This window comes from Sciurus vulgaris (genome assembly GCF_902686455.1).
Source record: "Sciurus vulgaris genome assembly, chromosome: 1".
NCBI classification, from domain to species: domain Eukaryota; kingdom Metazoa; phylum Chordata; class Mammalia; order Rodentia; family Sciuridae; genus Sciurus; species Sciurus vulgaris.
In genome coordinates this window covers 42,243,444-42,257,997 of record NC_136461.1, presented here as the reverse complement: position 1 = coordinate 42,257,997, position 14,554 = coordinate 42,243,444, and the positions used below count along the sequence as shown (strand labels likewise).

Genomic DNA, 14,554 nt, shown 5'->3' with positions numbered 1-14,554 from the left:
CCATTCACTTAAATGGCTATTAAGTTTAAGTGATTCTTGAGAAAAATGTAAGGATGCAGATAGTTGACAAAACTAATTATCCTCCATTCCGAAGCCAAACCATTATCTGATTCCAAAGGTTTATTTCAGAATGTTTCAATGAATTTCTTGAAGTGAAAAAAAAAAAATGTCTTAAATAACAGTAGGCATTGTTCACTGAGTACCTACTGTGTGCTTAACATTTTACAGCTACAGTTGCTAATCCTTACAACCACAAGGCTGGCACTATTATTCCATCTTTTACAGGGAGAAACAGGCTTAGAGTCCTTACTTATTATTAACTCACAGTCCCAAAGCTATTTAAGAGCTACAGCTAGGACCAAAACCCACATCCAATGGGCCCCAAAGTTTCCCCACTATCCAAGGCTGCTCTAAATGTATTACTTTCTAAAACCAATAAAGTTTCAGAAGATAAAGCTGCTAAATTAAAGTGTAGACTCAGGATTATCATAGTAGAAGGAACCTCAGGGATCATTTACTTAAATCCCTTCCTTGAACAGTTTAGAAAATAGGTCAGCAGCTGTTTAACTTAAGAGAAGCAAGTCTCCTGACCCTGGTCTGGTGCTCTTCCCACGACCCCACAATGACTCCCTAACCAAGAACTGGTCATTGTGTCAAGGCACCCAGCAAGCACTGTCCAGAAACATTCACTCATAAACCCCCAAGGTTTCTCTTTATACTCCATCACTTAGAAAACCCTGAGCAGAAAGAACTTACACAGTGAACAAAGGAGATCAGCAAGAATTATTTTAATTTTCTATTAAACATTCTTCCAAAAGAATTATATTTACTCCATATCTAAGATATAAGAAATAACATAAGAATTAGAAAAACCAGGAAGATAAATGCAGATAATTAACCAAACATGAAAAAGGAAAATTATGATAAAAAGCTGAGAGCTTTATAAACTTAAAAATATGAGATAATAATTTGAAAACTGTGCATCTAAAATTAAACTTTTTTCAATTATTTTTAGCAACAGTATTTTATGACTCTAATACCCTGATTTTTCAAGAAAGAAACCCATTTACAAATATTTTTACTTTAAAAATAGTCCTATGTTCAGCTATAAATCCCTCTTCCCCTCCGCAAGCTCTGATTCTATCACTTTATTTGGGAAGAAAATAAACATTTCTGATGGCATGAAATGCAAAAGTTTACAAGTTTTGTTTTGTTTTTAAATCCCAGTACAGAATTTTAATTATTAGTAAGAAACTGATACAGGTCATTAAGTGCACAACACTATTTACTGGTCAGCTACCGCTATTCTGTTTCTTCCCTAGTTCTTCCAAGAAAAACTTACACTGAATCTTTAGCAGAATAATCCTTAAATATACTTTTAAGCAAAATGACAGCTTTTGTTTACATAGTTTTTAGATTTTACTGTTCCTAATTTTATTCTGAAACTAATTTACCCCAAATCATAATTACCATATTAACTTTGTCATGCACAGTTGTATGCAATTCCAAACAGCAGTAGGACCCCATCAGGCTCTGTTTACCAAGCACTTCAGAAAAACACAATTGGTCACACCCATTTAACAAATCTGTCTCATGCTATTTGCCAATGTGTAGTTTCAGTCTAAGTTCTGACAATGAAATATGTGGATATATATCTATATATCTCATCTTGATTTTCCAAAGTTGCCAAAGGGAATTCTTCACAGCTTAGCTTTGCCTGGTTGAAGCTGAAGATTTTGTAATTTCATCGCCAGGCCCATGTTGCCAGTAATTTTCAGTTTGCCTTGAAAGAAGGCCTGTAAGATGAAAAAATACTTATTACTTGGTGGTTTTTGTTTTGAGATTGCTAATGTTTCTAGACTATCCATCCTGAGATCTTTTATCCACATCATGTAACTTTACCCAAAATACAACCTTTGGTTTTTTGGAATAGACATAGAACCAGAATACTCAGATAGAAGAATGTGTGAAGGCCATGCTTTACATAGAGAGAGGGTTGGTAGAAACGTTGTCCCCAGACATATTGTTTTCAAAATGGAGTCTTGTCTATACCTACCTTACTCAAAGGTGGTACTTTTTCTCAATATTAGGTAAAGAAGATTCATACCAGATAAATTTCATTTAAAAACATTACATATGGGTTGGAAATACAAACTGAAATTTTCAGTACTGCTGGGGAAAAAAAGCACACTCAAAACACATTTGGAGGGCTGGAGTTGTGACTCAGTACTCAACTTGCCCAGCATTTGTGAGGCACTGGGTTCGATCTTCAGTGCCACATATAAATAAATAAAATAAAGGTATTATGTCCATCTACACCTAAAAATATTTCTTAAAAAACACATTTGGAAACTCTTGGGATTCAATACCACATAGATGAAATGCCACCAACTGTTCTGCTCCTTGTTCTCCCAATAAAGGATGGATTCTCCATCCTCAAAGAGGACAGGCTGCCTGCTGATAGTTGCTCAAATTACTCTCTGGCTCAGTGAGAAGGATTAGACCACTCTGAAGGGTGGGGCCATGATCTGTTTCATTTAACAAGGCCTGGGATTAGATCACACAACGTTTGCAAAATTTACCGTGCAATAAAATCCTGGGAAGACTCATGAGAAAGAGCAAAATTGGGACTGCAGCATGATTTCCCTGACATGATCTCAGTCTTTCAACCCAATTCCTGAAGTAAGGAAGAGCTAGATGAGAAAAGTTTCTTCTGATAATCTTAGCTTTTACACAAGTACATTAAAGAGAGAAGACCTTTGCTCTGTTTCTCTATACCTCCTGGTAAGGGTGACTAATTCCTTTTTTTTTTTTTTTTTTTTTTTTTTGTCCCCTCCTCCTCTGTCTGGACAAACTAAATATTTCCCTTTTTATATGGCACAAAGCCTTCTGTCTGATGACTTAAAGGTCAGTTCTCTCAGACACAATATATTTAACATATGTCATTTAGAAATATGGACCAGCCGTAGTATATCATCTTCCCTTTTTCTAAGTTAAAAAATAAAATGACTTTTTTTTTTTTTTTAAACTAATAGAGAAAACATGAATCTCTCCCTTTAGAGAACCCAAACATAAGGATCACTTTAATCTGGCCCCTAGGTGCTCTTCATGTGTGCTTTTAGGCTGGAGAGCACATTGCTTTGTTTCAACTGTAGCCAAACACTGAAAGTAGAATTTCCATTGCATTTAATGATTTCCAGTCAAATCCTCTACTGAGCATAAGGGAAGGCCATTAGCACATTAATAGAAATGTCTGCCATTTTAATCTTTAATTCCATTGGGTGCTAACAGGTGCTGAATGAAAATAAGCTGACACCTTGTCCCCCCAAATAGGCAGGACATGGACAAACTGAGGAAATGAAGGCAGCAGATGTGTGAAGTCTGAGCACCCTGCCAAGGCTGTGGACAGCATGCCCTGGGACTGGGAACAGCGGCTGGGAAGGAGGATGACAGCCAACTCCTGTACTGGTGGCCTCCGTTTCGTCCAGGTTTCTGGAGCAAGCTCTGTGGGTGGAAATGTCAAAGCCAATGGGGTGGATTCAGCTGAAACAGCACAAAGGCACATCTCTCAATCAAGGCATCAATAATATGCTCAGTTGCTTAGAAAAGGCATTTAAAAAGGAATACAAGTGGGAGTCAGAATTGGTTGTATGAGCCAATCTTATGAATTACCAGGGAACAACAGGAACAAGACCTGAAACAAAGAAAGCTCAGGCAATAAAAAAAATTAAGTTACAATGAAAAAAAAGTCTTAGTTTTTTGTTGTTGTTATTTGTCAGTGTATCAAGTTGACAGAAAGTTCAGCTTGTCCAGTCTGTTCAATATTGTGCCACCTGACTATAAAGAGACCATAGATCATTTGGGGACCAGGAAGATTCAAACAAGTTATAAATACATTTTAGACAAAATTTAACCCAACAATTGTTTATAAACCCTAAAAGTATCAGGCATTGTAAAGTTCTAGAAACATAAAGACCAATAAGATGTATTTGTCCTTTGAAACTCACAGTCTAATGGGAAGGGACAGGCACGTAATGACTAATACATCATGGTAAGTGCTAAGCTAGCAGCCCAATAAGTGGTTCAGAAGAGGGACTGCTACCTCTCCCCAACAACCTGTAAACAAGGTTGTAAACACCTGAGCTAATTTCAAAAGACAAGGAGGCCATTAGGGAAGGACAGTTCAGAGAAAAGAAGAACATGGGCAAAGACACAAAATGTAGAAGATCCTGTCAGTTCTCAACACGCCCTCCCTTCCCTGGGAACGCTGTTCCTCTCCACTGTGCACTGTGACTCCCCACTGTCATCCTGGGGGCCCACTCTGTATTGTTTCCTCTGTGAGGCTTCCCTTGATGGCCTAGAACACAAGGCTGCTCCTTCTTCCACCCTCTCCAGTGACCTCAAGCCAGGTGTGGCACCTTGGATTTTGGTCACAGTTGTTCTTTTACAGACCTGTCGTGTTCCAGACTGTGACTGCCCGGAGTATGGGAACTATCTCCTACTCTTCTGGCACACAGGACAGGATGTCTGGCACACAGCTCACTCCATACGTGTCTGTCATTTTTTAGATGAACATTTCAGAAAACACTGAGTTTTGTGTGTTTGACTACTTTGCAGTTTAGGCAGGAGGTTAAGTGGGAAGGGCTAAAAGATCCACTTAGTAGCAGGACATAAACTCCATCAAACTCACCGACTGAGGATTCATTTTACCACTCATTAAAGCCAGTAAGTCTGAGTCGGCCATGGTGATTGTGCAGTCAGCCTTCTTATCTAAAACAGAGACGTGAAGGAGAAAAGAAAAGGTTCAGTTTCACATACACATTTTAATCAAGAGCAACAGAATCATACCAGTCTGAAGCAGCATGGGGAAATAAATGGGCATTCACCTACACTTCTATGGCAGACTAGTAAGATGTGCAAAACCATAAGCAACCTCCATATCTAACAAAGGGAATTAATTAAGTAAATTATGGTATAGTCATACAATGGGATATAATGCAGGCATTATAAGGGATGATGTGGATCCAGACTTACTGACTTGAAAAAGTTTTCAAGCTATATGACACATGACTTTACTATATAAGCCAGTTACAAAATGAACGAATCCCATTTCTGCTTAAAAACAGTATCCAAATATATTAGGATAGAAAAAAAAAAAAAAAAAAACATCTGTTAACTTAGACAGCAATGTATTAGGATAGTTACTGTGGACAGACCTAGGGTGACCCACATGACCCCTGCCTCTTGTCTAATGCCTTTGTGTAATCCCCTTCTCTCCAGTTTGAGTAGGACCTGTGACTTGCTTCTAGATAAAAGAATATGGTAACTGTGAGGGAGTGGCAGTCCAGTAATTTTTCCTATGTTATGTAAGCCTCCATCTTGCTAGCAGACTCACTAGTGCCTCCTGCTGGCTTTCAATAAACTAGCTGTCACCAATGACCTTTCCACAGAGAGGGTCATGCTTCCTCAGGAGCTGGGGGAACTCTGGTCTGGAGCCAATAAAATACTAACGCTGCCATTCTCACAGCCATAGGAAAGGCCAATAAATGGGGTGACCCTGGATGCCAACCTTCCCCAGTTAGGCCTCCAGAAGAGGGCCTGGCCCTGTCCAACACCTTGATCGCAGTATTGTGTGACCCTATGCGGGGACCCAGTGAGGCTGTCCTCAGCCTCCTTACCCATGAACATCTACAATTAATGTGCATATTATTTTGAGCTTCTAATTTTGTGATAACTTATTATGCAGTAAAAGTAAATGAATATAGTTATCTAGATCCAGGGTTAACAAATGTGTTCTGTAAAGAATCAGATACTAAATATTTTAGGCTTTGTGGGTCACCAAGTCTCTATCACAACTACTCAACTCTGCCTGTGTAGTGCAAAAGCATTACAAATAATCCACAAACAAATGTGTGCTGGGTTCCAATAAAACTATTTTCAAAACAGGTGGCAGACAGAGGGGGAGAAGATTTGCAATTCATATATATCTGACAAACCACTTGTATTCAGAAAACAGAACAAGCAACAATAGGTGTTGGCGAGGATGTGGGGAAAAAGGTACACTCATACATTGCTGGTGGGGTTGCAAATTAGTGCAGCCACTCTGGAAAGCAGTATGGAGATTCCTCAGAAAGCTTGGAATGGAACCACCATTTGACCCAGCTATCCCATTCCTTGGCCTATACCCAAAGGACTTAAAATCAGCATACTACAGAGATACAGCCACATCAATGTTCATAACTGCTCAATTCACTATAGCCAGATTGTGGAACCAACCTAGATGCCCTTCAGTTGATGAATGGATAAAGAAAATGTGGCATATATATACAATGGAATATTACTCCACCATGAAGAATGATAAAATCATGGCATTTGCAGGCAAATGGATGAAATTGGAGGATATCATGCTAAGTGAGATAAGCCAATCTCAAAAAGCTAAAGGATGAATGATCTCGCTGATAAGCGGATGAGGACATATAAGGGGAGGTAGGAGGGGTTAGCGTTAGGGTTAGGGTTAGGTTTAGGGTTAGGGATAAGGTGGGTGGTAAGAATGGAGAAAGGAAGGACTGTATAGAGGGAAAAGAGGGGTTGGAAGGGTGGGGGGAAGGGAAAAAAATAACAGAATGAATCAAACAATATTGCCCTATGTAAATTTATGATTTTCAATTAAAATTTTAAAAATAAATAAATAAATTAAATTAAATTAAATAAAAAAGAAAACAGAAAGAACTCCTACCACTCAGTTAGAAAAGCTTAGATAATCCAGTACAAAAATGAGCCAATGATTTGCAGGCAAATGGATGAAACTGGAGAATATCATGCTAAGTGAGATAAGCCAATCTCAAAAATCCAAAAGACGAATGATCTCACTGATGAGCGGATGATGACACATGATTGGGGGTGAGAGGGGGGCAAGAATGGAGGAAGGAGGGACTGTATAGAGGGAAAAGAGGGGTGGGGGGAAGGAAAAAATAATGGAATGAATCAAACACCATTACCTTATGTAAATGTATGATTACACAAATGGTATGCTGTTACTCCATGTACAAACAGAAACAACATGTATCCCATTTGTTTACAATAAAAATAAATTTAAAAAAAACATAAAATCTAATTTAAAAAAATGGGCCAATGAGCTGTGCATAGTGGCGTACACCTATAATCCCAGTGGCTCGGGAGGCTAAGGCAGGAAGATCTCAAGTTCAAGGTTAGCTTCAGCAACTTAGTAAGGCACTTAGCAACTCAATGAGACCATGTCCCTAAATAAAATATAAAAAAGGGCTGGGGATGTGGCTCAGTGGTTAAGCACCCCTGGGTTCGATTATCAGTACCCCAAAAAAGGGGGGGGCAATGACAATAGGCATAGTGTTAAATAGGGTCCCCAAGTAATATATATATGGCACACCCAGTGCTAGAAAGAATGCAGAGCAACTAAAAAGTCAATCCAATACTAGAGGTGCAGGTACTTTGGAAAACAGTCTGGAAGTTTCACATAAAGCTACACATAAACAAACCACATGAACTAGCTACCCTACTCTTAGGTATTTACCAAAAACCTAAACACACAAAAACCCGTATGTGAATGTTTATTGTGGTTTCATTTGTAATTGCCCAAAGATGGAAAAAACCCAAATGTGCTTCAGCTGGTGAAGAGATAGAGTACTCAGGAAAACAGAGACACTACTGATGATGTACATGCAACAGTGCATAAATCTCAGTGAGAGAAGTAGGCTTCAAAAGCTATGCCTTTATCATCCAATCTGTGTGACAGGAAAGGCAAAAAACTACAGGGACAGAAACCAAATTAGTCCTGGCCAGCACCTGAGGGCAGGAGGAGGGGGCTGACTACAAAGGGACATGAGGACACATTCTGGGGGTGGTGGTGGAAATATTCTATATCTTGAATTTTGGTAATGGTTACACAACTATGCATTTGTCTCATTTCAAAGAATTGTCCAACTAAAGTTGATTTTATTCTATAAAAATTATGCCTCAATGAACATGATTTTTTTAAAAAAAACCTGTCAGTATCAAGTACTATCAAAAATATGGAACTGAAACTCTCATATAAAGTGGAAGGGAATATAAAATAGCGTATCAACCTTAAAAACCTGGTTGACCACCTTGAGCCTAATAACCTATCATTTTCACCCCTGTATTTATGCCCATTGGAAATGAGAACAGATCCATTAAAAGACAAATAATGTTCAGAACAGTTTTATGAATAAGCCTCCAAGATGGGAACAATATAAAGAAACAACCATACAATAAATAAATTCTAGGGCATTCATAGTAAAAACAAGCTACTGCTACATGCAACCATAATACTGAAATCTTACACTGCCTAGTGAAAGAAGGCAGACTTAAAAATGAGTAAATATTGTATGGTTTCATTTATACGAATTTCCAAAATAAATGAAATCAATCTGTGGTGAAGGATTCAGAATAGGGGATGACAGGGGATGGATGGTGATGGGCAGGGCCTGGGCGAGGCTCCTGGAATGCTGGCAACATCCTTCCTCCATCCTGACCTGGGAGGTGTATGCATCTGCAAACACTCATCAAGTGTACACTTCAGATTTATGCCTTTTACCACAGGCTAGAATTTAATAAAAATATTACCAAAACAAAGAAGAAAAAAAAGAAACAGGTGGTGGGCTAGATCTGGTCCAAAGGCATATTCACCAATTCCTGGGCTACATGGTAGAATTCTGGAGTACTTTTTTCATTTTATTACTTTATTTTTTTCTAATTTTTTCATGCCAGGTGTACATTGCTTAAATAATACAACATTTTAAAATGTGAAATATCATCAAAGTAAAATGACAGACAAAAAACAAGGACTAATATCTCATTACTAAATCGGCCATGTTTACCTTGGGCTAATACAAGGTGTCAAATGCAAAAGGAAAAATTCACTAAGAAACCAGTTTCTTCAGCAGTCAATATTTTAGGCAACCAACCAACATAACAATAGTGCTCTAACACCTGACTCCCCTCATTAAGGATTAGTTTAAATTAAAGTAGACCACTGCCCAAAACCAAGTTATTTTCTATTCTACTTTTTATTCCCCGTACTTTTCTGAAACCACCTTACTTATTACACATGTGTTTTCTGCCTGTATTTGTCCAGGAGAATGAAAACATCAAGGGGGTAGGGCCTCATCAGTTTTTTCACTGCCATGTCCCCAGGCTACTGAAGAATGCCTCCCATATAGAAAGTAATTGATAAATGGTTCAGATAACTTGTGCCTTAATAAAAGAGACAGAGGTAAACTATTAAAGCACAGCATGCCCATACTATTAAATAACTAGCAAGAGAGAGAAAAAATGTTTTCATTATATGTCTTACAACTCAGGGAGAGTTCCTAAAAGACTGAAATTCAAAGGTCATTCTGCCTTAGCGACCAATGAAAGTTTCTCTTATTATAGGGGGAAGAAGGTTTGAAGCCTTACAAATGAAGGAATTTACAGTCTAGAAAATCAGTTCTATTGCAGATATATATCAAAGAGAAGGAAGGGAAAAGCTAACAAACTGAGATAGTTGGGCCTGTTTCTAATATTCCAAGAAAGGACTCCTAGTCACTGAAGGGTGACCTGGGGTGCGGATGAAATCTGTTGTTGCTATAATACTGACATTTACAGTCCTCTCACTATGTTAAGCAGTTCACATACCTGGCCTCATCTGATCTTAATAACAATCCTAAGAGTCAGAGAAGTCAAATAACTTGCCCAAGATCACACAGCAGATTTCCTGCTGCCAAAGCTCATACTCCTGTGTTCTACTGCTTACTCTGGTTATAGGAAGGATGCAAGCACTCCTGTTATAGTTCGGGTCTGGAATGTCCCCCAAACTCTTATGTGGAAAACATAATCCCCAATGCAGCAAGGTTCAGAGGTGGGGTTTTTAGGCAATGATTGGTCATGAGGGCTCTGACTTCATCAGTGGATTAATCGATCCATCGATAGCTGGATGGACTACTGTGAGGTGAGCCCTAGTTGGAGAAGGTAGGTCACTGTGTGTGCCCTAGAAGGGTTTATCTTCTCCCAGTCCCTCTGCCACCCCTCTTTCTCATTTCCTGGTTGCCATGAGGTGAGCAGCTTCCTGGGCCATGTCTTCCACCATTATGTGCCACCTTACCCCAGGCCTAAAGAAATGGAGCCAGCTGGCCATGGATTGAATCCTCTGAAGCCATAAGCCAAAATACTTCCTCTTCTAAATTTGTTCTTGCCAGATATTTTGGACAGTGACAAAAAGTTGACTAACAGAATTCCTCAACTTAGTTTTGATTGGTCCTTCACCAATTCATCAGCATCTGACAAATCCCACATGTTTTCCCAGTACTCCAAGTCCTTTTGGGCTTAGCTGACAAGTCTAAGAATTCAAACTAATCAGTATTTAACACATGAACGGGATGGAAGCACAGATTTATCAAGCACTTACAAAACTAGGTGCTTTACCTATTTTATTTAATCCCCACACAGTTTTTAAAGGTAGAAATTATTTTCACCCATTTTCTAAATGAGACAACTGGGCTCAAGGAAGATATGTACTTTGTAAGGGACAGAGCCAAGACCTAAACTAAACCAAGGCCAGAATGTCTCCAAAGGCTCAGAAGACCATGGGGCTTTCTCTGTCATGTTGTCCATAAAAGGATAAGGTTGAGAACTCAAGTGCTAGGAAGGCAGAATAAAGAAATGCAAGAGTACTATGTCATGTTAGATAAATCAAAGTTGGCTTCTTGGAGATACGCCATGTGAATCACTTCAGTAGAGATGAGGGAAGGGCAGAACTGGTGGAGAAGATAATAACAGGTACCCAGAAAGCAAGAAAAGATTATGGAACATGCACAAAATCTACAAGTCCTTAATATAATCATCACCAAGCTCTCACAGTAAAAGCAAATGAAATACATTTAAATTAGTTTTACTTCACTAACAAGAAGTAAACCTCCAAGCCCTACGTACACACCAGAAGAATTAGCAATTCTCCTTAAGATGCCAGTTCAAACTAGGACAAGTTAGTGATGCTTTAACATGGCTAATGTCTAACAAATGGTCATTTGTTGGTGGATGTACAAGGAGCTGGCAATTTCCTGAGGTCACTTTTACTGGTTAAGTTCATATTTTAACACCACTACTGACTGCCAATAGGTGTCAGTTTCAGTAGAAATTACCCTGCCCCAAGGTAAGATCTCTTCAGCACCTAATATGGAGAGAGCATATAAGAAAAGTCTCTGCAGGAACAAGGCTTTTCTGAAATCATTCCACAAGCAAATTACCTTTCATGACAAATGACCAACCAAAAACTTCAAAACAGAAGAAAGAAGAAGAATTTCAAAATCACCTTTAACATTTGTTGGGAAATATCAGAATATAATTCTATGCAACTACTAACTTCTAGTCCCACACACACAAAAAAAGCCCCTCTTATAGTTCCCAAAGCTCTTTCTATTTCTAAAAGCTAAAATTCAGATTAAGCTTTAGCTTTTCTTCCTGCACTTTAGAGGGGCAGCTCACAGAATGCATAGAGTCTTTTTCTGTCTGCTCATTTTGGGGGAAAACAAAAAAGACTGTGTAAGTCAGGAATCTTCACCACAAAGTCACACTGCCCACACCAGATGGAGGCCCTTATCCCTGCTCAGCTTTTCCTTCTCTATCCTCTCACTGATTCCTTATCAACCGCACACATAAAATGTTCTTAACTTTTCCTACTGCTTCCAAGCTCTACACTCAATTTCAGGAGCTCTGTCAACCTGCTCTCCCCTTGAAGTGCCCCTGAATATGTAAGCATCCTTGCAGAGAAAGAAGTATCCATCCCACCTTGCTAAGGCTAACCCTCCTTCCACTTGCACCTGTGCCCCTGATTTTAGGGAGGTCTCCTGCAGGACCTCCCTAAATAATGTATCAATAATGAAGCACTATCATCTGTGACAGACCCCTTTCTTCTGCACAGCCTCCAGGTCCCATCAGCTTCACCTCAAATAACCCCGCGTCAACCCTCCAGCAACACTTCTCTGCTCACTGCCACAGTATGCTGCTCACTTAGTGGTGATATCCATTCTAACTGTTCTCTCTGCTTCTGATCACTCTCTTTCCAGTTCATCAGGTCCAAAGCACCAGCTTCATCCTCTAAAACACAGCTCTTTCACTTTTTTCTATATAAAAAACTTCAATGGATTGACTATACATCAAATAACTTTCAAAGTTCCTATTATGGCCCTTTATACCCTTCAAAAAGCTGGTCCCAATCTATCACATTTCTAAATTACACTAAACCCTCTCCAACAAGAGAAATTTAATAGTGTGATATAGTTACCACTGAGTAAAGCGCCTTCATGCATTCATTAAGTTATTTGAACATACAGATTGTTGAAGGCCTACCACATTTTAGGTACTATTCTAGGCACTAGAAAGATAGCAATGAACCTAACAGGCAAAAAGCTCTGCCTTCAGGGATTACAGTTCACATGGGAGAAATGAACAATAAATAAATAAGTAAAAAAGTATTATATAGCATATCATAGAGTGACAAATACTATGGAAAAAAATAAGTCCAAAAATCACAATAGGGAATGGCAACAGGGTATGATTTTTAAAAGGGTGATTAAGGAAGGGCCCCTTGGACAAAGATCTGAAGGAAACTGCCTAAAGAGCCAAGAGGATACCTGGGGGGAAAAAACTCCAAGAAGAGGGAACAGAGAGTAGAAATACCCCCACCAACTGAGAACATTCATTCATGGAATAGCAAGTAGGCCAGTGTTACTGAAGTAAAGTGAGGGAGAATATACCAAGACCAAAAAACTGGGGCCAGATCATGGGGTGCCATTGTAGGAACTCTGTGTTTACTTGGAATGAGTTGAAGGCCATCATATGGTTTTAAGCAAAGGAGGGTTAAAACTGGACTTGAGTTTTAAAATGATCACTCTTGCTAGCGTGTGCAGAACCTCTGGGGGCCAAGGATAGAAGCCCGGAGCAAAACTAGGGGACAGCTAGACCAGGTGGTAGGAGTAGAAAACCAGATTTGTTGCTGGGTTAGACTGTGGAGTGTGAGAGAAAGCAGGAGTCAAGGATGACTTAAAGCTTTTGGACTAAGGAACCAGTAGAACAAATGAGCACAGTGGGAGGAGCATACATGGCAGGAGAAGGACCAGGGGTTCAGTTTCATACCTGTTAACTTTGACATATCTTCTAGGTATTGCTATAGTTTGAATGTTTCCTCTAAAAATTTCATAGCCATTATAACAACATTAAGAGGCAAAGCCTTCAAGAGGTGAGTAGGCCAAGAAGGCTCTGACCTCATGAACAGAGTAATGCCATTATTGCAGGACTGGGCTCCTGAAAAAAGGGTTCAGTCCCACCCTTCTCCTCCCTTCCCCTCTTTCTGTCTGATGCACACTCACTTGACCTTCTACTATATTATGATGCAGTAAGAAAAGTTCTCACCAGATGCATCTGCTCATTATTGGACTTCCCGTCTCCAAAACCATAAGCTAAATAAATTTCCAATGTTCGTAAGTTACCCAGACAGTGATATTCTGTTATAGTAGCAGAAAATGCCCTAAGTCAGGTGTCCTAGAAAACTTGTCAATTAAGCAGCTGGATAAACCCCTTGGAGTTCAGTGGCTGGGTCCATGCTAAACACCTACATCTGGGAATCATCAGCATAGATTGTTTTTAAGCATGAAACTAGATGAGATCCCCAGGGAGTGAATGAAATAGAACTAAGCCTTGTGACACTCATGAACTTGAGAGACAAGGAGAATTTAGCAAAGAGAGACCAGGAAGGAGCAATCTGGAAGAGGAAGACCTGGAATTATAACATCACGAGGGTGGGAAATTAACCACTGAATTGAGCAAGGTGGTGGCTATTGGTGACTTTGGCAAGGATAGATTTAGGATACTGATCAGGACAAAAGCTGACTGGAATGAATTCAAGAAGGGTTTGGACAAGAAGTGGACATAGTAAGGAAAGTCATTCTTCCAAGGCCATATAACCATGCACTCACTGGACCATGTTCTTTACAGGCTAATTAAAAGAATACTCTTAACCCTTACATCAACACTATGCCCATCTACAAATTAGAAAATCAAGGCTCAGAGAAGTGACATAACTGGTCCAAGGTCAGAATCAGAGTGGCAGGGCCAGGTCCCCAACCCAAGATTATTTAATTCCAAAGCCTACAACTGGCAGCTCTGTGGTTGAGCAATCTTGAGAAGAGGCAGCTTTGATCTACTCCTATACCCGAGATTCAATGGTTCTTTAATGAGGTCCTGTAACTCTAAAGCCAGCACTTTTGGGGGGTATAACAAAGTAGACTCCAGTTTTCCCAGCTTACCACCTCTGTGAACCAGTCATTGCCCCATAAACCAAGTCACCGCTGCACTGACCTGAGTTGGGAAGCACCGATCCTTTGCCATTCTTCACATCTACCACCCAGGTGGCTTCTTTACCACCAGGACCATCCTTCACCTTGAAGGCAAAAATACCACCAATTTTCTTCACAAACTGTTCCCCATCCTGGAAATAAAAATAACACTGGGAGTTACATTA

General features: G+C 39.5%; 1 protein-coding gene across 2 annotated transcripts in view; it reads right to left on the bottom strand.

Moving 5' to 3' along the window:
- Positions 1 to 771: 771 nt before the first annotated feature.
- The window catches only part of SCP2 (sterol carrier protein 2), a 124,682-nt gene continuing 110,899 nt past the window's right edge, over positions 772 to 14,554 (bottom strand). For both annotated transcript variants that reach the window (XM_079142202.1, XM_079142203.1), the window contains 3 exons: positions 14,392 to 14,521; positions 4,691 to 4,770; positions 772 to 1,796 (listed from right to left, as the gene is read on the bottom strand). In XM_079142202.1, the coding sequence (XP_078998328.1) occupies positions 1,701 to 1,796; positions 4,691 to 4,770; positions 14,392 to 14,521 (306 nt within the window). In that variant the 3' untranslated portion in view covers positions 772 to 1,700. The remainder of the gene's footprint in view (positions 1,797 to 4,690; positions 4,771 to 14,391; positions 14,522 to 14,554) is intronic.